At 49.6% G+C, this 24144-nt stretch overlaps 1 protein-coding gene across 4 annotated transcripts; it reads right to left on the bottom strand.

The window, feature by feature from the left end:
* Positions 1-131: 131 nt before the first annotated feature.
* Positions 132-23782, bottom strand: PLA2G5 (phospholipase A2 group V). 4 transcript variants are annotated; one of them, XM_081055098.1, is made up of 6 exons: positions 23512-23633; positions 21027-21105; positions 5390-5439; positions 4077-4221; positions 2117-2223; positions 132-1444 (listed from the first exon to the last, which is right to left on the bottom strand). In XM_081055098.1, the coding sequence occupies exons 3-6, from the start codon at positions 5427-5429 to the stop codon at positions 1320-1322; spliced, it is 417 nt and encodes a 138-aa protein (XP_080911224.1). In that variant the 5' UTR covers positions 5430-5439; positions 21027-21105; positions 23512-23633; the 3' UTR covers positions 132-1319. The 4 variants fall into 4 exon arrangements, with proteins under 4 accessions (XP_080911224.1, XP_080911222.1, XP_080911223.1 ...); XM_081055097.1 differs by having other exon boundaries at positions 150-1444; positions 21023-21105; positions 23512-23774; XM_081055096.1 differs by lacking the exon at positions 21027-21105 and having other exon boundaries at positions 149-1444; positions 23512-23782.
* Positions 23783-24144: the final 362 nt, after the last annotated feature.

Raw genomic sequence — 24144 nt, forward strand, 5'->3', positions numbered from 1 at the left:
CTCTACGTACCTGTTTAAAAATGGATTTGGGAAATGGCTTTGGTTAAAATGATATCATGAGCAAATTGGACATTTGAGCCCCATTCTGTGTTATATTGTCAAATATAGACACGAGACCATAGCAAGCTTTTCTGAAACACCGTACATTCAGGGTAATCTCAAAAAATTAAATTTTATTTTGAAAGTGTTCAACATTGGAGATTTTTCAGTGTAGATCCCATTGCTCATGTGGTTATTTGGAGGCTGGTCAGGGAAAGGAAGCCAAAGGTTCTTGGACAATATGTCCTTTCTTCGTGCTATCTTGGTGTTAGAACACCCTTTCTTTTATGAATTGCTAGATGAGTCGGGGTTTTTAATATCCTTACTTGGTAAAAATAAACCCCATACTTAAACACTATTAAAAGAAATGTCCTGCTCTTTGAAATCCCAGCCACTCAGCATCAACGTAGCTTCGGGTTTCTCAATTTGCATTGCAATAAATATTTCATTTTATTTTTTAAAGAGATTGAAAGTCAGAGAGGTTCAGACATGGGCTGGGCCCACCCAGCTGGAGAAGCCAAGCTAGGATTTGAATGTGGTCCTCTCTAGCCTGGAAGCCCAAGCTGGCATAATTGTCAATCATCTTCTCCTCACCTCCTCGAGGAAGAATGAGACCCAATGCTTGGCTCGAGAGGACCCCCAAGTTTAAGGAGATGAGCCCCAAAGAAGGCTTGACGCTCACACCAGAAAACCTTCTATTTACTAATTTGCACGTCTATCTCTGAGAGAACGTGGTTACCTTGGAGTTTAGTGCCCCAGTGGCAGAGAAAGAGGCACAGGCAATCCCCCACGCCATGTTTTTTTATTAGTCCTGAGAAGGAATTTTCTTTCATATCTACAGGTCAGATTTATGGAATCAATTTTGCTTCTCCTTGAATAAAATGCTCTAGAGGGTGGTAGTGATAATCTCTCTGCAGAAACTGAAAAGTAAATGCACTCCAGGAAAGTCTTCCTCCTGGAGAAGGGCACTGTCTTCAGCAGCGAGGACCACCGGCCTGGAGTTAGGAGTGAGCTCTGGGCTCCAGAAGGACCCACCTCACAAGTGGAGGCCAGAGACCCTGACCTTGCCAAGTCCTGGGGTTCTCTCTCGGGATTCACTCTCTTGGGATTCTCTGGAGCGTGAAATGTGGCCGTGGGGCTCCTCCAAGTCCAGGGGCCATCGAGAAAGAGCAAGAGCTGAGACCTAGGACCCCTCTCAGGAACACAGCAGAGTTGGTGAGCTCCGGGTTGTAGGAGAAGGGAGCAAACGGCACGGTCTGGGAGGCGCTGTGGGAGTGCAACTACGTGCAGAAGATGTTGGGAAAGTATCGATAAAAAGGGTTGTAGCTCCTCAGGTTTCTCTTCAAGCAGTAGACAAACTTCCGGTCACAGGTGCAGAGCTGCTCCTGGCAGTGGGACCCGGGCTCTGCAAACAGGACGCCAAATGCAAAATGAGGAAGGGACATTGACTCCTGGGCTTGCTTCAATCATGGCCTGCTTCTAGGCGGAGCAGACTTGCAGGTTGCCTCCTGCTCTGAGGAAGCTCTCAGTCTGCTGAGGCAGGCACAGCGTCTACCCAGGGGGAGTGCATAATCAAATGGAAGAGGCACAGCCGCTGCCCAGGGTGAGGTTTCAGCCCAGGGAGACACAGCCCCTGCCCTCAGGGAGTTCCCAGTCTGGCAGCGGAGACAGCCCCTGCTCTGGAGGAACTCCAGTTCCCATAGAGACACCGTACCCAGACTGAGCTTTCAACCCAGATGCATGTAAGCTTGAATCCCAACTCTAGCTGTGTATACTGGCAAGCCTTTGAGTTTTGCTTTCCTCATCTGTAAAAGGGGGAGACTACATACACTCACAGGGTATTTTTGGGGAGCAAGGAAAAGGAAGTATGCAAAGCATTTGTCACCTAGTGAACACTGACTCTAAGATGTTCCAGCCCTTCTTCTGGAGGTTGGTTACAGCTACAATATTGCTGCCCCTCTTGCCCCAAGCTCTTCTCCCCAAGATATAGGCTGGCTGACCTTTAGGGACAGCTGAACTCAGAGCCAGCAGAAACCCAGGCTCTTCCGGTGGCCTGAATGGGAAGCCCCAGTCTTACCACAGGTGACCAGGCCCCGCGAGAGTCTGTATCTGTATGGCTGTGTCCAGCTTTGGCAGCCTTTCTCCTCCAGCCACCCATAGCATTGGTCATGCACAAAACAGCACCTGTCAATGCAAGACACTTAGCTCCTGAACTGCTATATGAGCAAAAAAAAAATAAACTTGCAGTATATTAGGTGTGCCAGATTGCATTTAATTTTTTTTTTGATTTACAGAAAATTTGAGGTTGTACATAGCGTTCCCATTTATCCCACATCCACTTTCCCCTATTGTTAATATATTATTAATATGATATATGTGTTGCAATTAACAAACCAATATTGATTGATATATTATTAACTAAATAATTTTTAGCTAAGTAACTAAATAATAATATGTCATCCTTGATTCATTAATTGTGAAAAGTTCATAGCTTTTTCAGATTTCCTTAGTTTTTATCTAGTGCCCTCTTTCTAGCCCAGATTCCATCCAGGACACCCCATTACACTTAGTTGCCATATCTTTTTAGGCTCTTCTCGGCTGTGGCAGCTTTTTACACTTGCCTTGTTTTTGATGACCTTGACAGTTTTGAGGAGTATTGGTCAGGTATTTTATAGGATGACCTATTATTGGGATTTCCCTGATGTTTTTTTCATGATAAGACTGGAGTTATGTGTTTGTTTTTTTGGTCACATTGTTCCAGCTTTGGCCATTGGGCCTGCACTCTTTGACATATCCCTATTAACGTGGGGTCTGTTTTGTTTTGTTTTGTTTTGTTTGAGCTCATCTTTATTTTTTGGCATTATAAGAAGCTCCAGGCTCATCTTGTGTATTTCCTGCCCTAGTCCTAGCATCAGCCATTTCCCCAAGAAGCCTTAGTTTCTTTAACTGGAGAATGGTATTGGAAACCAGATCTGGGCACTAGGTGTTGCTCGTTGCTACTGGGGTGTTGTTTCTTTGAGGTCCTCTCAGCTGACAAAGCAAAATATTATGTGTCTATATTAACCCGTGTATATACACATATGTATACATATTTGTATATGTAACCATCTGCATCTATCTGAAGTTAAACAGAAGTTCATACTGAATCCTTCAACTCTAATCCATCACTACATAGATCCATTCTCACTTCCTGTCCTGCTTGTCTATGAATTCCCACTCCAGCAGTGAGAAACGTGGCTCCCACCATCTGCCGTCCATTCTCTCAATTGCCCCATTCCTTCATGCATGTCTAGCAGTATCAGAATTGTTAGCCCGACAGGTTGCATTTTCCAAAGAACAATCTCTCCCATCTCACATGTTCTGGAACACTGACACTTCCCAATCAAGGTGTGGAATCTCGGTCCCCTCCCTCTTAAAGCCATTGTGACTGCCCCAACTGAGAGAATACTGGAATGACCACCATGAAATTTCTGAGGCTAGATCACAAAAATGCCGTCCTCTTTTGTCTTGCAGTCCTGGGACACTCACGCTTGGAACTCAAGAGTGCTGTGAGGAGTGCAAACAACCTTGGAGTGAGAGGAATGGAGGCGCCCAGCCATAGCCTCCCCTGAGCTCCCAGCCCGCAGACAGCGACAGCTTGCCAGCTATCGGAGTGAACCATCTGCACGCTGGGTCATCCAGCCTCAGTCAAGCTGCCCGTGCTGAAGCCAGTGGAGCAGAGACAAGCCATCTCACCAAACCCTGCTCAAATGGCAGATCCTTAGCAAAATAAGTAGCCCTTGTTGCTTTAAGCCACTACATTTTGGGATGATATTTATGTATAATGGATCAGGTGATACATTCCGCCACTGAGACCTGGGGAGTTACTAGATGTATCTTGAACAAGTCGGTCAGCCTCTGTGGTGTTTTCTTATCTGTGTAATGGCACTTTAATTCTCACTTTCCAGAACCGTCATGGAATTAAACGAGATAATGTAGGTGAGATAATGTGGGTGCAGAGCCTGGAGCCTAAAGGGCAGTCACGATAATCAACTCACCAATCTGTACCGTCCTTGGGGGTCCCACGACCGCCCCAACCACAGTAACAGCCGTAGAAGCCATAGTCCAACAAAGCGTCCTTTCCTGTCACCTTCTCAATCATCGACTTCAGGTCTAGCAAGCTTCCTGGCACAGCAGGCACACCTGAAAGGCAGCCCACGTGCCCAGATGAAACCCAGGCTTAACTTCTGCAAGCCCAATTTCCCAGGCCCTTTCTCCCACCCTGGGGCTTGGAGGGACCCAGGTGTCTCTTTCGTATCCTCCGCATTAGTGGGAAAGTGACAAGGAAGGTAAGGGCAAGCACGATAGCAAAGTGCTTCAAGTTTGGACTTGGAGAATGAGTAAGCCTGGGTCTAAATCCCGACTTTGCCACTAATTCACAGCATGGTGTTCAATAGACCACTCGTCTCTCTCAGAGCCTCAGTTTCCTCATCTGGAAATGGGGGTCTAAAAGGAATGCCTACCTCTTGGAGTTGTCATGAGGGTCAAAATAAGATAAAGGATGTAAAATTATGAGCACAGTGGCAGACATATAGTAAGTGACCAAGAAACATTAGGTATAATTAATAAAGTGTCTGTATGAAGCAGGCAGACAGGCTCATTCTGTCTTTCCTCACAATGCACCCGCTTTCACCCCCAACTAACACCATGGATCTTTAGACCTTTAGAAATCACTGAAGCCAGCTCCCTCATCTTACAGACTGGGAAACCAACGATCGGAGGGGAAGGTGCCCTGTCCAGAGGTTCACAGTCAGCCAGGGCTTTCTTCCTGAACCAGGCTTCCCACTCCTCCTGGAATCTCCAGGGATCCGACAAGACATCAAAGAGCAGGAAAACCTGTCAGGAGCCTAAAGCTGAGGTCCCTCAAACCCCGTGCTGTGCAGTTACCTCCAGTTGGGAGGTGGCAGCAGCTGGGCTGTGAGGAAAATTTGGACAGACCTGAGCAGAGAATGACCCGGGAATCACAGGATGGAATTTATAAGGGGCTTGTTTTCTATTTTTTGTTTTGCCTTTATTTTATTTTGTTTTACATCAAACAAAAAATCTGTCACCTGTATACAAGCCACATGTCCTTTGTATAACACAACCTCTACACATCACCTCCTAGAATCCTGCCCCAGCCCTGCCAGTTGGCTAAATATTCTCCTAGGTCACAGATAAGGAAACAGAGGCTGAGAAAGGTGAAGGCTTTTGCTCATGTCTACACAGTAAGTGCAGAGCCCAGATTCCAACTTAAGCCTCCTTTCCTCTACCCTACTGGTCCTAGAGGGTGGAAGGTCACAAGTTCAAAGGTCGTGGGGCCAGCACTTACTACAAGTCAGGAACCAAACCAGTGTGAGGAAGCCCTTCATCTCTGGGTTTCTGGAAAAGAGGAGAACACATTCCATGATATCCCTGTCAGGAGATGCCCCCGGGGCCCATTTAGACCCCACCCCTGGCTTCTCACCAGGCCCCATCCTCTCATGCTGGGCAATAAACAGGCAACCCAGCAGGGAAAGATGAGGCAACACAAAGAGCTGATTCCAGGGGTCCCAGGGGGCAGAGGGGCATTGTCTCCCATGGGGTGTTGGCCCACTTAGAGGCAAGAAAGAACTGTCCCACCCAAGTGTACCAGACCACAAATGCCCCTGATGCAATTACGCCTTCTGCAGAAAATGGCTTAGAGTAACCCGAGAAATAGGTGGGATTCTTAAATGGTACAACCGAGGGGCAGGAACTGACACAGCTTGGATGTGGCCCTTGATAAAGGATGTAAGGATGTGGCAGGGAGAAAAGAATCCTGGACAAAAGGAGAGACTGGTGCAGAGTTGGGAGGGCAGAAGGGAAGCTGACGGTTTTAGGTCTCAAATTCCTTTGATCTTATGGTGCGAAAGGTCTGCTCAGGGATGTCTTCTCTGCTGGTGTTTTGAGGGCAGAAGCGGGTACATTCACACCCCTCTCCCAGCACTGAGTAGGTGCTCAGGAAGGAAGCATGAGCATGTCTATGTGATGTGGCTTTCAGGGCCTCATGATGGCTCTTGTGGGTCCCAAGAGCATTTGCCTTCAAAGGTCCCTTCTTCAAAAAAAAAAATATTTTCAAATTATAGTTTACAACTGCATTGGTGTAAAAACAAATATAATCCAAGCTGGATTCATTATTATAGATTCATAATTATTATACTCATTTTTTCCCTCCAATTTTAAAGAATTTAAAATGGAAACATGTCCATGGGCCTCAGGAACTATGCCTACAATAAGTCAACCCTGGGCTCTCCTGACAGCTCTGAAGGGTAGGTATCGTTGTTCCCATTTTGCCAGTGAACAAATGGAGGCTCAGAGAGCTCAAGGAACTTGCCAGAAGTCACACAGCCACTAAGTAGTAGAGGCAAAGTTCAAACCCAGGCCTAGTGTGCCCCTCAGTGTACCACACAGCCTCCCTCCCCAGAGGGATAAGCTCTCCTTGGAGCCATGGAGCTCTACCCCCTGGGCCCAGAGACCCCAGCTTCCCTCCCCAGCAGTCACATGAATTGCTGGCCTAGAGTCCAAAACAATCACACCCAGAAGGCAGAGGGAATTCCAGGTGTCTTGGGACAGTGCCAGATTCTAACCTGGCCTCTCAGAGGGTACTTTACTAGCAGCTGCCTGCTTCCCTTGCCTCTCTGGATCCCGAAGTCCTTGTTCATCCACAGCTCAGCTGACCTGTGGTGTCCCAGGATGTCACCTTCTGTAACCTGCTATGTCCAATCCCTGAGCTCCGGGGACATTCAGTGCTGTGCCCAGAGTCCTTGGCCTCTCCCAAGGTCTGGCTCCAAACACACACCCTCTGACTCCCCGGGACTCCTGGCTACTGGGATGGCCTCTCCATATCATCCTTTGTCCAGCAGCTCCTATGAATGTTCCAAGAACATTTCTGAGGGTTCTGTCTACCCATGTTCTCCACTCTGAGGGCTCTAAATAGCCAAGGAAAACGGCTCTAGACCTTCCCCTTCCACACGAATCTTTCTCAGCTGCTTCCTGGAGCTGTGACAAGAGGAAGACGCCAGCTCCCACATACTGGGCACACACAATGTGCCAGGCTCTGTCCACTATCACCTTAAACCCACCAATGACCCTGACAGGTGGGTATTGTTCAACCTGCTGGCACCAGGTCTGTCCATTCAGCAGTCACTTGTGGCAGGAGAGAAAAGCAGCTGTTGACTTTACAGATGAGGAAACTGAAGCTCAGGAAGGGAAAGTGAATTGCCAGAGGATTTAGCCCAGGACTGGGACTCTACTCCTTTAACTGAGCAGCCCCAGTGTCTGAGCCATGCTGTTCCTTGTCGATATCTTATGAAGCTTTCACATCCTGGGGCCCCTGTGAGCTGGGAAGAGAGCCCCTCCCAGGACTAGCTAATTCCTAGAGACAACAAAAGACTCCCCTGAGAGTGTGTCTTTCATATGCAAACCAACCAATCCCACACTCCCACGCCCAACCACCTTCTCTATCTAACTGTCCTGCTCCCAGCCAACATTTCCTCTGCCTAAATTACCATAGGGCCAGGACCAGACCACGAGCAGCGGCTCCCACAGCCCAGAGTCTGCTGAAATTATTCAAACTACCCAATCCTAACCCCTTTACCCTGACCTGCTTTGTCTTTCCCGGCTGGAAAACCCAATAAAGGCTCTGAGCCGTGTTTTTGCTCTTTTTCTGCCTCCTGTTCCCTGGTGCTTCCTGGTAGCCCTGACTGGTGCCGTGTATTCCCTTCTCTTGGAAACTGTAACGAACTATTTTTTAAATGGCCCATCTCCTGATCTGTTGGCCTCATCATACATGAATAAGACCACAATCCTGGTGCATCTTAGAACACCTTGGGACGTAAACTGGGGGTTTGTGGGAGCGGCAGGAGGCCCCCTGCAAAGGGGTCTGAAAGGGAACAAAAGAAGTTTCACAGAGGAGATAGCAGAGGTATTGGAACAGCTGCGCTGTGGGCAGGGAAAATGGACCATCAATGGAGCCCAAAGCAGGACCCCAGGAGAAGGATGTGGGATTGGCTATTTTTATCCAGCAACCACAAAAGGGAATGAACTCGGGTGGAGCAGTGGCTGTGGTAATGAGAGGTGGAGAAAATGGAGACAGCCTGACAGAAGCATGAAAATGTGGGGGCCGGGGGGGGGGGGGCGGGTCACTGGAGGGACAGGTCCTCCAAGTCCACGTGCAGCAGCCCCCTGCGCCCCTCAGAACCCCCTCTCTTTCCCCCCCATCATGTCTCCCAGCTGGAAAGGATCAACAGCACCAAGCCCCACTGTACAGAAGGCAGGTTGGGGACCTCTCCGCAATCTGTGGGGGAGGCAATGGGGGACAGGTGCTGTTGATCCTGTCTGTGCCCTGCCCCCCCTCGGGTAAGGCAGCCCCCAGAATGGGATTCCTCACCGGTGAGACCTTCTCTCCGTCGTCGTCAGCTCTGGGGAAGAGGCAGGGGCTGGGCCTGCCTGCTTTTAAGGGCCGTCCTGCTTGCCTCCCACACCCCTGCCAGCTCCAGGACTCCTAGTAACCGTACAGGAAACCTTACTTCGAGACCCCTGGGGATTTTTTTCCCTCTGTGTTCAGAATTAGGTATTTCCTGAAGCACATCACGCAAAGGCTGGGTGGCTTTCAGGAGGATTAACTGAGTGCCGCCCACCACCCAGGGTTCTCCACCAGGGACTGGAGATCTGGAACCCCCCTCCTGGGCAGGGCCTCCCTCCTGCCCCCCGCCCCCCCACACACACCAGGGCTCTGTCACAGCCTCCCTCCAGCCCACGCTCCTGCTCCAATTTCATTCTGTCTCACGAGGCCTCAGCCCAGGGACAGCCAGGGCACCCCCTCCAGACTCTGTCCCTGCTCTGTTCCTGTTGTTCCCCACCTGCCAATCCCCTCTCTCTGTCCTGTTCCCAGTCTGGGACAATTTAGGAGCCTGTGAAAGCCCCATTCTGGAGTTGCTGTAAAATGTGCCCAAGCCCCGATGTCACCTCCTTTCTGTACTGACTTTCTACCGAATTCCTGCATTTCTGCAGGAATTCCCTCCTAAGGAGAAAGCACAGGGCTTGAACTTAGAGAGTTGCAAGTTGGAGTCTCCCCACTCTGTAGCTAGCTCTGTGACCCTGGGCAAGTCACCACACTTCTCTGTTCTTGTGATATGAGAATAAAGACTCCCGGCTGTCCCAGAGGCTCATGGCGAGGAACACACTTTATACAATTGTAATAGGCCAGATGGGGAGGTGTGCGGCTCCTAGTCTCTAGATCAGCTCCAAGTCCTGGGTTCAAATCCTGCCTTCCCCACTATGAGCTATGTCACCTCAGGGCTGATTACAGTTCGCCTGTCTCAGAGAGTTATTGTTTAGGATTAAATGATTTAATGCATTTCTGACAGAACAGTGGCAAAATAATGCTAACAAATAAAAAAGTGACCTCCTAGAGTGTTCTCACAAGGACACTCATTCTCCATTCTCCACTTCTGTTAATCCCCACCTTCCCTCAGACCCCCACATACACACATATCTGAGAAGACACGGGTGCACCCACCCTCTTCTCTTCCTCTTAACTTCTTTTTCTCTCCCTCTCTCCCCTTGGCAGCATCGGAGAACGCTCTTCCGTCAGACCCTCATGAACCCTTCTCTTCCTAGGACCTAACCACGTGGCACCCCATGGAACCCTGTGAATTCAATTTAATACAAGAAGTACTGACTAAGTGTCTGCTACGTGCCAGGCACTGCTGGGACCCACTGTGCAAAGGTTCCCACGAGCTTCCCTGCTGGTTGGGGGAAGCCAATAGGAAAGTCATCAAGGAAATAACTATACAACACTTCTGGGGCAATAACTGCTATAGGGAACGCTGCCCCTTGTTCTGCAGTTTCATTTCTCTTTCTCCACCAGTTCCTTCTTCTGCCTGAGGGCACGCACAAGACTCACCTTCCTAAACCAAACCAAAGAAACCAATGAAAGGGAAAACATCTTCTGACCTCCCTCCAGCTTTCTTTTTCCTCTAACAGCTTCCACTTGCTCATCGTCCACTCCCTTCTAATCCTTTGCTGCCTGGCTTCTGCTGCGTCCCTGAGCCGAATCTTAGAGGTCCTCCAAAGCCTGGTGTTGCCCACGCTTAGGCTTTCCCCCTTAATCTTTCGGTCACTGCATCCCACTGACCATTTCCTCCTTCTTGAAACTCTCCCTCCGGCTTCCGAGAAGTCTCACTGTTATCTGCCCTCCTGCTGCTCACCCCCAATCTCTTTCAGCCCCCCCAGATACAGATGTTTTCAACGGACCTACCTTCAGGAATCTTCTCCCCCTCTCCCCCTCTTCATCTCTCCTAGGACGAGCTTATCCGAAGTCAGAGATTTGGGTCTTCTTTCCATGCACATTCCAGGAGCTATCCTCCTGAGCTCTGTCTAGTACTGGCTCTGACTCCACAATAACACTGATTGAATAACAATGATTGAATATACAAATGAGGAGAAAGCATGATGTCAGGTCAAAGTGCCTGAACTTCAAGTCAGGCAGAACTGGATTCAAACCTGGATGTCACCTCTGACTACCTGTGTCACCTGGCTTCTTTAGGTCTCAGTTTTATCATCTGTAAATCAGGACAATCACAGAAGCTGCTTCATTTCTTACTTGTGATGACTTAGTGAGATGAGGTAGGCAGGAGGTCCCAGCACCATGCCTGGCACCTACCAGGTACGCGGTGAATCATAATGATTATAAATATTATTGCTATTATATCTTTCCACTACACTGAGAGCTCCATGAGGGTAGGCATTGTGTCTGCTTCACTCCTGTACCCCCAGCACTTGGCACATAGTAGGTGCTCAGTTAGGTTTGCTAAGTGAATGCATGACCCCTCCAGCTCTAGCTTCATACTGATCCCACTGCACCAGCCCACACTTCAAATATAATTTGAATTATTATCAGATTTAAATATCAGGCAGTTATTTGAATATCAGGCAGGTATTCTTATATTAACATGTGAATACCTGCCTGACATTCTAATTCAGAGTCCAGAACTAAATCCCTGTCTCCCTTTCAATCCAGCCTCTCCCAGCTCCCCTCTCTCTGGTAATGGATCCAGTTATTCAGACATCATCAATTAAAATGCCCCAAACACTCCCACCCCCAACAGAATGGAAGATGCTTGCGGGCAGGATTCTTCTCTGATTCATCTTTGACCCCGACATCTAGAACCACTTCGGACCCATGGTAGGTCTTCAAGAAATACCTGTGGAATGAGTGAAACATCCCATAAACATGCCTGCTCTCTGGCACTTGCTGTGTCTATCTTGTGCGGGCTCATTCCAGGGCTGAAGCCCCGCTGAAGGCAGCCAGAGACACCTGGGCCCTCTCTGGCCCAGAGTCAAGCTGCTGAAACACCTCAGGACTCATCAAATGGTTTGATACACACCCCCAACCCCCATTTCCCAGGAGGCTGGCATATGGAATGGGATTGCCTGAGGCTCGTTGACAGAAAGTCTACACTGAGTTCTCCTCCAGGAAGTTTTCTCTGATTCCTCCTTCCACAGGAAGCTTGCCTGTCCCTGGAATGTTACAGAACTTCTCACACATACTGTCTACTCTGGCACTTCTGGTTGAAGGGGCTTACAAGGCTGATAGCGCAGGAAGGCAGGAGGGAGGACCTCAGGACTCAGTGAGCATACACTATGCCACAGCACAAGGCAAGTTCGACATTTGTGATCTTTAATCCCCACAAAATCCTGTGAGCATTGTGATCACATTCTGTAAGAAAGGAAACCGAGGGGCAGATGTTAGGTCGCTGAGCCAAAGCCACACAGCGAGTAAAAGATGGACCCAGAATCCTAAGCCTGACCTATCTGACAGCCAAGTCCATGGCCTTTCCACTACAGAACGAGGTTGACACCCAATAAAACAAAATACGTGAGTGGGATTTTCACAGGACATCTGACCAAAGTGTCACATGATTTCTTTATACAAAATGGAGAAGCGAAAGCTGAGTGTCTGTTATTGCTCATAATTCCCAATCATTAATTGGGAATTGCTTGATGAGTTGAAGTGGATCTTTGGCTACAAACTTTCAGCCCAGGGCTACATGCAGCCCTAGGAAATGCATTGCTTGTCCTACACACACGTCTCAAAAAATAAAAAAAATAAATAAAAATAAAGGAATCAGCTGCTAATATGTAAATATTATGAGATGTCAGGTAGAAATCCACATTTTTGGCATCATTTATTTTTTGTTAATTGACCCTCTTCTCCTAGTTTTATGGAGGTATAATTAACACACCGCACTGTATATGTTTACGGTGTAAAGACTTAACTTACATATGTTGTGAGATGATTACCACAATAAGTTTACTTAACATCCATCATCTCATATAGATACAAAAAAAGAAAAAATGTCATTTTCCCTGTGATGAGAACCTTTGGGATCTACTCTCTTAGCGATTGTTTCCAAATACAGCCCACAACAGTCTAACTGTAGACCTGGCAGTCCTGGCTCTGGATTCCCACACGGCAATGTTTGGTCAGCTACGGGCATGGTCAAAGCGGCCAGGAGCCAAGTCAGACCCCGCCTTACATGACGGAAACTGGGGCCCCTGGCGTTTCCCCGAAGAGGCAGCGGACCTTTGGTGCAATAAACAACTCCAGATGCGGTGCTCGCACCCAATCTGCCCTGGGGGGCCTGCCCAGCTGCCACCTCACACAGCCAACTCCCACCCCAAAAATCACATATAGGCCTCCCTCGCTCTGCTGCCCTGGGCGCGACTTCACCGGCCCCGTCTGCGGACCAGTGAACCTCGCCCGGGAGCGCAGAATAAAGCCCTCACCTTTCTCAACCCGCCGGACTCTCTTAGCTTCCTTATCTCGCCACAAGCCTTCCATTTGGTGCCGAAACCCGGGAGGAGCAGCCGGCCCCCGCTTACTGGTGCGCTGGGCCGCCCTCCTCTCCTCCCTGCGGCTCAGGACCTATGGACCTTCCACCCGGTTCTGGCTGTGTGAGAGGTAAGTCCCACCCCGTGTCTGTCTCCCGCCATCATCCTCCGACGTCTCCATCCGTAAATTTGCAGCCCTAGGAGATTGTCCCCCGTTCTGGCCTAGACCCAGGACAGCTGCAGAGACGTCCCAGTTGTTCCTCGGGACTTCTGCCTGTCCATAGTCTAGACCAAATTACCAGGACGCTGGTCTTTGGTCTTGACTATTGATCCCTGAGAACAGACCTGGGAAACCAAAATTCTAAACCTGACCCTCAGATACCACTCGGGTGTCTCCTCCTCAATTTTAAAAAATTGGGCCTTGATCAGGATCTTTGACCTCGATGCCTGGTCTTTTATTGTACGGCCGCTTGGCCCCAATATGATTTGGACAGCAAGTCAAAGTGGCCGGAAACCAGGACTGTTGATTTCAATATTCTCACCGACCTCGATAATTTCTGCCGACGAACCGGGCAGTGGTCTGAAGTCCCCTGTGTTCAGGCTTTCTGGGACCTGCGCTCCCGACCCTCCCTCTATTCTACCTGTTCCACGGTCCAAATCCTCATAGCCCGCGAAAAACCAAAACCCACTATCTATCTCTCTCACTCCTCCTCTCCCCTCTCCTCTCTCTGAGCCTCCGGAAAACCTGTCTTGTCCCCCCTTCCCGTCCTCCGCCATACCCAGGGCTCCCACCAACACCTCCACCCCCCACTCCTCCTGCGTTACCCTTACCTCCCTCTCCTACTCCATCCCCACCTCCCTCCCCGCTCATGTAGACTGTCAGTAGCCATACCCGTTTTCACGATCCTCCTCCTACTACCTCTGAGCCCCCCCCTTGTCTGCCTACTCCGTGAAGTTGCAGGGGCTGAAGGGGTGGTCCGAGTCCATGTCCCCTTCTCCCTCACCGACCTGTCACTAATCGAAAAGCGCTTGGGGTCCTTCTCCTCAAACCCCACTGCCTTCACCAAAGAACTCCGATACCTAACCCAGGCATATGATCTTACCTGGCATGATATACACATCATCTGCTCCTCTACCCTTACCGCAGATGAGAGAGAAAGAGTCTTTGAGGCAGCCACCCATTTCATTACGCAGTCAGCCCCTGACGCCCGAAAGAAATTTAAAAAGGCAGAAGATGGCCCTCAGACCCCAGTCCGAGATCTAGTGAATATGGCCTTTACAGTTTTTAACGCTCGGGAGGAGCTGGCAGAGTGGGCCGAGAAGCGTGCCTGCAACAGAAGTTAAATTTACAAACCCAAGCCTTGATAGCAGCCCTGCGGCCAATGGCAGCCGTGGGCAACCCCAGGGGACTTGCGCACGGTGGGGGTTCACCAGGGGGACAAAAACCACCAGGAGCCTGCTCAAATGTGGAAAAGATGGTCACTGGGAGAGGCAATGCCCCCAGCCTCGGGCCCCCACGAGGCCCTGCCCGGCATGCGGTCAGAGTGGTCACTGGACAAGTGACTGCCCCTGGAAGAATGATGGACTCTCGGCGCCTCAACGCGGAGACGCCATTCTTCCAGGGAACGACCGGCCGCTGGCCCTGCTGGGATTGGCCAAAGACTGACGGTTCCCGGACTCGACGACCCCCATCACCCTCGCCGAGCCCAGGGTAACCCTCCAGGTAGCGGGTAAGTCAGTCTCCTTCCTGGTTGACACAGGGGCTACCTACTCTGTCCTGCCCTCCTTTTCGGGCCCCCTTTCTCTTTCCACGATCTCGGTCATGGGTATTGACGGCAAGCCCACCTGCCCGCTGGCCACTGCACCCCTTCCTTGTCTCCTAGGAGGCACGTCTTTAACCCACTCGTTCCTAGTTCTCCCTTCATGCCCAGGCCCCCTTTTAGGCCGAGACCTCCGTACCAAGGTTGGGGCCACGCTGCAGTTTCCCCACGGCCCCTCAACTTCCCTACTCCTCACTCTCCTCCCCTCCCCTTCTCCCCACAGAAATCCTGACCTCCCTCTCCCTCCATCCTTACTCGCCCTGGCAGTCTGGGACCCCTCTACTCCTATAGAGGCAAGACATCACGTCCTGTAAAAGTTACTCTTAAAGACCCAACTTCCTTCCCTCTCGTCCTCAGTTCCCCATCTCTCTTTCACACTGCCAAGGGCTCAAGCCCCTCATCACCGGGCTACGTACGTAGTCAAGGACTCCTAATACCCATTAACTCCCCCTGCAACACCCCAATTCTCCCAGTCAAGAAACCAGACGGGACCTATAGGTTAGTTCAAGACCTCCGACTAATCCATGAGGCCGTCATTCCTATCCACCCACTGGTTCCAAACCCCTACACCCTCCTTTCGCGTGTCCCGCCTGGGACCACCCACTTCACGGTGTTAGATCTCAAGGACGCCTTCTTCACCATCCCTCTCCATCCAGACTCCTACCACCTTTTCGCCTTTACCTGGGAAGACCCTGACACACAGACTTCCCAACAATTGGCCTGGACAGTTTTGCCTCAAGGCTTTAGAGACAGCCCTCACCTATTTGGAGACTAGCAGGCCCTAGCAAAAGACCTTCTGCAACACCCCCTTTTAGTGGCTGCACCTTTAACACAGTTTGCTCCTAGTGACAACTCAGGACAGTGCCCTTCCCCCATTGCCAAGATACCATTATACCTTCCCCCACCTAACCTCACCTCACCCATATGCTACGGTGGTTCTAACCAGTCCTTATGCAATACAACCCGACCACTCTCGACCACTCTTCAGGCTCCCTCTGGCACATTCTTCGGGTGCAACAAGACGCTCACCAAGTGTATAAATACCTCTTCCCCTACCCCTTGCATTCCGACAACCTTAGCCCCCCAACTAATGCTCTACAGCCAGGCTGAATTCACAGAACTGCAGCCTCACTATGAGAAAATTTCCACTCCTGTTCAAAAGAGGGCTGCTTTCCTACCCCTTATCCTAGGGGTTTTCCTAGTCTCCTCCTTTGTAGCTGCCGGTTTAGGCACTGGTGCTCCCGGGCACAGTGTCCACTCTGCCCAGGACTTAGAGACACGCCTACAGGTTGCCATAGCGGCCTCCTCAACCTCCATCTCATTGCTCCAGCGACAACTAACCTCTGCAGCCCAAGTTGCCTTGCAGAACCGACGGGCTCTGGACCTGCTAACCGCTGAGAAAGGAGGAACCTGCCTCTTCCTCCGGGAAGAATGCTGTTACTACATCAACGAGTCCAGACTGGTCGAGGAAAACGTGCAGACCCTGAATAAGTTACAAGAGGAGCTCCGGCACCAGAGAGGGTCTACGAACCCTCTCTCAGATTGGTGGCAGATTGGTGGCCATCACCACTGACTACATGGGTAATGACACCAAAAGGCCCACTCATCCTAATCAGTCTCCTGCTTCTAATGGCCCCCTGTTTTTTAAAATTTCTACAGAACCACCTCCACGAGATGTCCAGAGTTACAGTGAACCAGCTTCTAGTCCACTCATTCTCCCAGCTGCCCACGAGCCCTCCCGTCGCTGACCAGGCCTAGTACCCCTCTCCGCCCCTTGTCAACAGGAAGCAATAAGATTGACCTCGCCGCCCCTTTATAACCAAAAAGGCTGGAGTGTTAGGTCAGCTGCGGGCATGGTCAAAGCGGCCGGGAGCCAAGCCATACCCTTCTGCCAAGTCAGATCCCGCCTTGCATGATGGAAACTGGGGCCCCTGGCGTTTCCCCGAAGAGGCAGCGGACCTTTGGTGTGATAAACAATTCCAGACGCAGCCGCTTGCGCCCGATCTGCGGTGGGGGGCCTGTCCAACTGCCACCTCACTCAGCCAACCCCCACCCCAAAAATCGCATATATGTCTCCCTTGCTCTGCCCTGGGAGTGACTTCACCGGCCCGTCTGCGGACCGGTGAACCTCGCCCGGGAGCGCAGAATAAAGCACTCACCTTTCTCAGCCGGCCGGACTCTCTTAGCTTCGTTATGTCACCGCAAGCCTTACAGGCAACAACTGGCCAGAACTGAGAGTAGTCGCACCCATAGCCTGGACGTGTGATTAGCTTTGCCTTGGTCTTCACATTCCTTATTGTCTTACCCCCAACCTGCCTCACTGTGGCTCTCTAGTGACCTGCCATAGTACTCTGTCTGGAGTCCTAGCCTCTCAACACATTCATCAGGAATGGGACAGAGAATGCCTGAGTGCAGACGTCATCGCTGTATGCAAACCTGTGTGTAAAGGGCCGGGCTCAGAGTCTGGTACAGAGTGGTTGTTCAGTAAATACCGTGTCAGCACACAGGTGAACCCATGCCAGGACACAGGTCACTGAGCGCTTTCTGGAAGAGGAGGCGCCTGTAATGAATCTTTAAGAGGGTTGGGGAAATTGGAGCCTTTGTGCACTGTCGGTGGGAATGCAAAAGGGTCTCCCTTTGAGGAAAACACTATGGCGGTTCCTCAAAAACTTAAAAGAATGATCAATGACTCAGCAATCCCACATCTGCGTTTTACCCAAAAGAAAAGAAAGAAGTGCCTTAAAGAAATATTTGTACCCATTTGACAGCAGAGTTATTCACAAGAGCTAAAACATGGAAATAACCCAAGTGCTCATCAACAGGTGAATGGATAAGTAAAATATGGTACATATATACAATGGAATATTATTTAGCCTTAAAAAGGAAGGAAATTCTGCAATATACTCTAACATGGTTAGAACTTGAGGACACTACTCTAAACGAAATAAGCCAGTCACCAGGACAAATACTATATGATTCCACTTATATGAGATGCTTTGAGTCGTCAAAATCATAGAGACACAAAGTAGAATGGTTGAAGCGAAGGGGGGTTGAAGCGAAGGGGAAGTGGAAAGTTATGATTTAATAGGCACAGAGTTTCAGTTTTACAAGATGAAAGAGTTTTGAAAATGGATGTTGGTGATGGTTGTACAATATTATAAGTATAGTTCAAACCACTGCACTTAAAATGGTTAAGATGATACATTTTAGGTTTTATGTTTTTTACCACAATTTTTAAAATTATATATATACATAAAAAGAAAAAGAACAAAGGAGATTGGAGTTCACGGGACAAGAATGTGAAGAAGGGTATTCCAGGTGGAAGGAGAAGTTCATGCGAGACTCGTGGGCAGTCATGGTAACGGCCTGTTCAGGGATCTACATAGAGATGAGGTAGCTGGAGGCGTTAGGCAGCGGTTCTCTAGTAAATATTTAATAACTGGCTCTCTAGGGGGGAAAAGCCCTGATTTTTAACACACGCCAATTTCTGTAGTGTAAATACTCCCACCATGGGCAATTTCACACCACTAACATTATGTCACTGAGTGCAGAACGGTTGGGAACGGATGTGCAGAGCACCCCCCACACTGAGGCACAATGCATGGTAGTTAAGAGCCCAGGTGCTGGGACCACTACTTATTAGCTGTGTGACCTTGGGCAAGTTCCTTAACTGCTCTGTGCCTCCGTTTACCAACCTGAATAATGGGGTTAACCATTTTACCTGCCCCATCCCTATGTTCTGAGTTGACACATGGCAGGCGTTTAGAATTGTGTTGGCACATAGTAAGAGCTCAAGAAACATTTGTTTTGTTTTGTTTACTAGGAAGGTAGGAAATGCCCTTGCTTGACTTCTCAGAAAAGGGAAATTTCTTTCTGTGTGTAGTAGGAGTTAGCAATGGTGGGAAGGGCTAGCTGCACAGATGCAGCTGGGGAGGTCACAGAGGCATGGGTGTCAGGCCAAGGAGTTTGGACATGTCTCCTGATTCATTCTGGTGTCCCAGGATGACCTCGACCAATAGCCAGATAATATGAGCTCAACAAGAAAAGACTGAGTAGTTCCTACCTTAAGATCACCCAAACTGAAATGCACAAGGACGCAGCTTGGCAACCATATGTGTGGTACCCAAGCCTGGAACCAGTCAGATTGTAGAGTAGTGGCCGTCTTGCCAGTGATGGCAGGAGTGAAGTGCCCAGAATGAGGGCTCCTAGACGACCTCATCTGGAAGGATGTGCCCAGTTCTGAGCCCTCACTCTAAGAAGGTTTCTGAAACATAGAGGGGTGTCTGGGTATAGCATGCAAATCAGATAGAGAGAACGGGGTCTGACTGGTGTTTGGAAGGGGGTTGGAGGCATCCAGCCTCTGTCTCCAAATTTCTGAAGGGCTGTCAGGGTAAAAGCCATCATAGTGGTTTGTGTGACTCCAGAGCCAGCACCAGGCACAGGCCCTCTAAGCAGTCAGATTTTGGCTCGAGAAGAGGAGGTGTTTTCTAGCAACCCAAGTGTCCTGGGGAAAGAGTAAGCTATCTTGGGGTGGTGAGTTTCCTGTCCCTGAAGGCACTTTTTATTGACCGCGTTTTAGGAACAGAAATGTAGTGTGGGAGGTGGGGACTGAGGACGTGGGGCGTGACGCTGCTTGACTTCTCAGAAAAAGAAACTTTCCAGAAGTGTAGGGCCACCTGTCGGAAGCACACGAAATCAGCTCTGTCCGTTACAAGCAGAAGCTCTAGTCGGTAAGAGTGTTTAAAAAATTACACTTTACAAAGATCACCAAAAGAAAAATCGAAACATCAGGAGCCCTTCAGTTGCTCTATGGCATGGAGAGAACTGTCAGATATTCTGTGCTCCCTGCCGTCTGGGTCCCCAGCCCCCCAACAGTGATTCGTGGGGAGCCATGTTCAGGAATGTTGTAAAGAGCGACTTCAGTTGAGCAGGATGTAGGACTGGCTGAGCTCCAGGCCTGACATTCAGTGACAGTGTGTGCTGTCATCTTTACCTATTCTTGAACAGCCCAAGCTTTCCTGCTGCTGGCTTTGGCACTTATTGCTAGCCCTGACTAGAACACTGACGCTTAGCATTAGCGTCCGCTCCAGGTCACACCTTAAACGCCACCTCCTCCAGGAAGCCTCCCCGGACCCTCTACCTGGGGTAGCTCCTCCTCCTGCTGCAGTTAATCTCACATCACTCTGTTTTTTCCCTTCATAGCACTTACCTGTCATCTCGAACTCAATTTCTTTACGTTTATCACTTACGTTGCCTACCCCTTCCACTAGAGGGCAGGAGACTCGTCAGTCTTGTCCATCATGTGAGCAGCAGCCAGCACAGAGCCTGTACATGTTTGGTAGTCGATACTTGTTGGGGGAATAAAAGAATGATTGGATGGATGGACCGATCAGTCGAGAGGGAGCAGCAGCCCCGCTGAGTGTCAGCCATTTTATAAGTTGACAGTTTGCTCTGAAGATACACAGCTGGTCCTGGCTTGGTCTCCATCTATTTGTACCTATGTGACCGCTATTGTTTAATAACAAACTCAAGTCCAACTTTCAGCAAAACTTTTGCTAAAAATGCAAACCCAGACACCTCCTTGATACAACAAAAAAGGTCCCTGTTTTGTTTTATCTTTGAAAAACCAGTTCAGCTCTTCACTCCCAAGAAACATACCCCGCAGAGCCTTTTTTTTCTGCCTTCGTTTCTGTTGTTCCCTCCACCTGGAATGTTCTTTGCTCTCTTTTGAACCTGATTAAAGCCGACTTGTTTTTCCACATTGCAATGTCACCTCTTTTTCTGGGAGGAGAGAGAAACCCTACAACAGGCAATTGCTCTGATGGGCGAGATCCGAGATGGTGCCCAAGGGACTAGGCTCATGGTGCCAACACTCACAATTCCAGGCCATTCCACTCGTCTCCAATCCCAGTCCAACCCAGCAAACATTTCCCAAGGAATTTCTGTGGGCAGAGCTCCAGTGCAGCACTAAGGAAACTAACGCAAAGCTAAATCCATCAGCCACTACACTCAAGAGTTTATAATCCAGCGTCTGTCTGTGAGGATGGGGGTATGAAAATAAATAAAGGAAACCTCATGGAAAATGGAGTTGGGAAGCACTGAAGGGGGAAAAACCTCATTCAGGCACCACTCATTGCAGCCCGCATAACCAACAGGAAGAAGAAAGACAATAATTACTTTGACAAGGGAGGACGTAGGAATCTATCCCATGGGAATCTCACCTTCTGCTTTAAGAAAAGGGAAGACCCCCTCCCTGCCCCAGCAACAACATGCTGCCCGCAGCTTACCCACCATGAGAAACCGCCACAACTTCCAACTCTCGTTCTTCTCCAGTGAACTTTTGTTCAGAACAACCCTCCTTAATTTCCTCCTAAAATCAAATAAAGACAAACCCCTCTCCTTTGTTCTCTGGACTTGCCTATGGTTTTGCTACAGCTTGCTTGTTCTGAATTGCAATTCTCAGCTATTTCCACGTAAACACATTTTGCTGGTAAAATAACTGGGTGTTTTATTTTTAAGGTCAACAGGGGAAACCAGAATCGGCATTTAGAATGCCTGTGACACTGAACATAATATTTGAACTCCTTCCCTGGACCTACGAGGAGGTGCCACCTCTTTCTAGATGCCTCCCCTGAGACCCGCCAGGCAGAGCTCATGGCTTCCTCCTCTGTTTCTGGGTCCACCTTCCTAAGCTCTATGACGGCACATACCACATGCTGCCAAAGTCGGGGGTACCTGTCTCCCCGACAGGCACATGGCCCCTCATGATCTGTCCCCACTGCCACCCTCTCCAGCGTCGCCTTCTGTTCCGTCCGGCTCCCCAGTGCATTCCTGGAAAACTCCTGAGGCAAGCCCTTTCAGTTTCCCAAACACCTCTCTCTCTGTCTCTGTCTCTGTCTCTCTCTCTCTCCTTCCCTCCCTTCTTCCTTTTCTCACCCTCTTTCAATTTCACTCTCTGTCTCCCCTCAGTCCCTTTTCACCTGTTATTCTCTTGACGTTTTGTCTCTTACTCAATTCCTACTCATCTCTCTAGACTTAATGTGCTTATCATTTGATAACTACTTAGCGAGCACCTACAATGTGCTGGGCTCTGTTCTAGGGAAACAGCAATGAACAAAACAGATGAGAACTCCATCCCCATGGTCCCCACGGACCTTGTGTTCTGGTGGGAAGAGACAGAAATAGGCAAGTAAATAAATAAAATACACAGCTTGGCAGGTGGTAATAAATGCTATGGAGAAAAATAAAGCAGGGAAGAGTGATGGGAGAGAGAGAGAGAGAGTGTGTGTGTGTGTGTGTGTGTGTGTGTGTGTGTGTGGTGATAGTGGGAGTTGTCAGTTTCAAACAAGTGACCAGGATAGCTCTCACTGTGGAGGTGACATTTGAGCAAAGCTTTGAAGGAGGCGAGGGCGCAGGCTATGGGAATATCCTGAGGAAGAATGTTCCAGGCTGATGGAAGACGGAAGCTCAAGTACAGAGGCCTGAAGTAGGAACATGCATATGGTTCCTGAAGTAGGAACCATAAACAATATGTAACACTATTACTTGTTTTTTATTTCTACACTAATGGAATGATAGTGTTATCCCCCAACTGGCTTTGTGCCAGTTTGTGCATTGGAGAAACATCAAGGAAACTAGCTCTACCTTTGCCAAAACGCCCTCTGAACCCATCACCCACCCCAAACGGGAGGGGTTCCCCTTCTCTGTGATCTCCCCATCGTGACATCAATCCTATTATATTGCAATGTCCCCCCACACCAGACTGTGAGCGACTTGGGGGCAGAGACAGTGTCTTTTATTTTGACGTCTCCAGTGCCCAGTATGGAGCTTAACATATATTTACTGCCTGCCTAACAGAGTCAGTGAGCGAGCAAACTAGGCTACGAATCCTTGAGGGTGACTCCTTCATCTCTCCCCCTGGCAGCCCCTGGTACACTGTATAGCACAGACGGGGTCTTAGCGAAAACAACGTTTGTTGAATGACTAATGGAAATAGCTCATGCTTATTGAGCACAGATACCAAGCTAAGTCCTTTACGCGCTTATCCCATTTTATCCTGAGGTAGGCACTGCTTTCATACACGGTTTGCAGATTAGGACACCAAGGCTCAAAGGAGAAGAAATGGCTCACCCGTGTCACACAGCTGTCAAGTGACAAAGCTCAGTTTGACTCCTGAGGCCACGTATACTTAGCCCAAAGCCTTTCTGCCTTCCAGACAGGGGAATCTGGGAGTGAGTGGAGAGGAGGGCTAGAGAAACAGAGGAAGGGAGGAGAAAGGGCTCCCTGTAAGGGCTGGGAATGGCATTTTCCACATCTGTGTGTGTCCTTCTATGTGTAACATAGTGTGTGCACCTGGTGGGTGCTCAGGAAAGTGTATGGGCTGTTAAATAGATATTGACTAGTCCTAGTCCCAAAGACACATATTTTCACGTGGTTTGAGATAAAAAGCAATCCCGGCAAGGCCTCAGGTGAACATAACCACGAGTCCAAACTCTAACCCTATTCGTAAACCTGCCCAGCTTTGCCCCCAATTTTATAGGTGATCTTCTGGGTGGCCTCCACCTTTCCTTCAGGTATGGATGGCCTTGCCTCCTTAAGAACAACGCAGCTCACAAGGTTTGGCACCTGATGGATAAAGGACCCCAGCAGCCCGAGGGGCTTCCTCTAACAGGGTCTGCACCTTGCCCACCCCTCCCAGACCACACCTTCTCCAGTCTCTCTTGCTCCAGCTGGTTTGTCCTCCTAGGTTTATGCAGCCCCCATGCCTATAACTGACCTCTTTGGCCTGGCCTCAGCTCCTGCTCCCGTGAGCAGCCTCCTGGGGCAGAGCGTGGCGTTCCTGGCTCTGCTGGCTCCCCGCCTCTAGCCCCAACATGGGGGTCCACGACTGCAGATCCCAACAGACTCTTGGGTTCCAGAATCTTAAAGCTGTGAATGGGAGCGAGATGCGAAGACAGTCCTGGTGGTGGTGAGAAGAAACGTCTGCCTGGACCCAGCCGGGCATTCCTTTGCTTAGTCTCCAGCTGCCTTCAAAAACGCAGGAAGTCAAGCAAAATCCCAGAGACTGGGACTGGCTCTCCTGCCAAAGGGACCTAGGCGGTCACCCAGAAAATTCCAGTGGGGGGTGGATTTGAGTCCTGAAGTATCCAGGTCATAGCCTTATCTGGCCTCACGAGGCTTTTGCTAATCCCCACAGCCTGGAGCGATCACCCCCACCATGGCCCTGAGCTCAGAACTTTCTTAAGGATCTGACAGCCTGCTAAACAACTTGACTTTCTGAGTCCCTGGGGTCCTCAGTCTTGGCCGAAGCAAAAGCATAAACACAGACCCTGGGGGTGGGATGCCCAAGGAAAGAGGAGTGGGGGGGGGGAAGGCAGGCAGAGTGGGAGTTATTGGAGCCGTTGAGGAA

This window comes from Rhinolophus hipposideros (assembly GCF_964194185.1).
Source record: "Rhinolophus hipposideros genome assembly, chromosome: 8".
Taxonomy (NCBI): Eukaryota; Metazoa; Chordata; class Mammalia; order Chiroptera; family Rhinolophidae; genus Rhinolophus; species Rhinolophus hipposideros.